The following is a 1,132-nucleotide window of genomic DNA, read 5'->3' as shown; positions in this document are numbered from 1 at the left end:
CGAGAAGGAGTAAGAAGCAAAAATGAACAATCTTTTATTTCCCTATTTCCTGACCCCATCACTTGACTGCTCCATTCTTTCGCCTTTCCAACAAATTCCTATGCCAATGCCCTGTGATTTCATTCCAGAACCCAAACAAGGAGGGAAGATCTCCCACCTTATTTTCAGAACATGACAAAACTCTTAAAACTCTTGAACTGGGTAAGTACAAATGCTGTGGGGTGGAGGTCACGCACACACTTAGCTGCCGAAGCTGTTAAACCTTCTATTCCAAGGAACAACATTTGAGAGCTTCCTCAAGAAAACCAAGCTCTGGATGTCGGAGTCATCGCAGAGAATAGGCCCCCAGAGAGGCTGGCTCTTCACCCTGCTTTCTTCTCCCAACCCTCCCTGGCCCGGCCCTACTTAGAACTCCCGGGGCTCTCTCTTCACACACACAGGGAAGAACCAAAATGTGGCCTCACTTCATGCCCAGCACCCCGCAGGAGAAGCTGCTGACCCTACCAAAGCCTGGAAAGGGCCTGGCCGCCACTGGGACTCAGGCCCCCTCTTCCTCATCACTCACAGCTCCTTCAGACAGGATCAGGGAGGAACCGGGCTGCCTGTGATTGACCTGGAGCAAATACTCCAGCACTTGCAACTTGCTGGTTTCGGCATGGGCCCTGGGACCCCACAGGAACTCGTAGCGGGCAGGGTCGCTGCCGGGCACCTGCCGGTACTCCACGTACCCTTCCTGCACCCAGACTTTGGTGAGGAGCTCCCTGGGTTCCCCATAGATGATGTGCTCCTTGCCAGCATACACCCCCATGACCCCCAGCGCTTCCCACACCTCCCCCTCAGGGGCACAGTCGTCCTCCAGGAGGATCACCCCCAGTAGCAGCACCAGGAGGCTGGTCTTGGGCATGCCATGCTCACCGCTCAGCATCCCATCACAGGTGAGACCCAGGACCGTGACCAGGATGTAGGAGTGGTCGCTGGGGTCCACTTCCTTCACGTCCACGCCAAAGACCAGCCTCATGCACTCGGAGGCTAGGGCCAAGATCACTGGGAAGTCGTCCTGGTAATCTTTGCTGACGATCTCCAGCATCTCTGCCTGGTGGGTCGGCTGCTTGTTGCGGTATTTGAGGAGCAG

At 55.7% G+C, this 1,132-nt stretch overlaps 1 protein-coding gene across 1 annotated transcript; it reads right to left on the bottom strand.

Annotated features, from left to right (window-relative positions):
• Nucleotides 1-538: 538 nt before the first annotated feature.
• On the bottom strand, nucleotides 539-1,132 carry LOC110574823 (melanoma-associated antigen 9-like; the record flags this gene model as incomplete). The annotated part of the gene is made up of 1 exon (XM_044911910.1): nucleotides 539-1,132. A coding segment is annotated over one exon (594 nt), but the record flags the coding sequence as incomplete, so codon positions are not given.

This window comes from Neomonachus schauinslandi, chromosome X (genome assembly GCF_002201575.2).
Source record: "Neomonachus schauinslandi chromosome X, ASM220157v2, whole genome shotgun sequence".
Lineage (NCBI taxonomy): Eukaryota > Metazoa > Chordata > Mammalia > Carnivora > Phocidae > Neomonachus > Neomonachus schauinslandi.
This window is presented reverse-complemented; position numbering and strand designations above follow the sequence as displayed.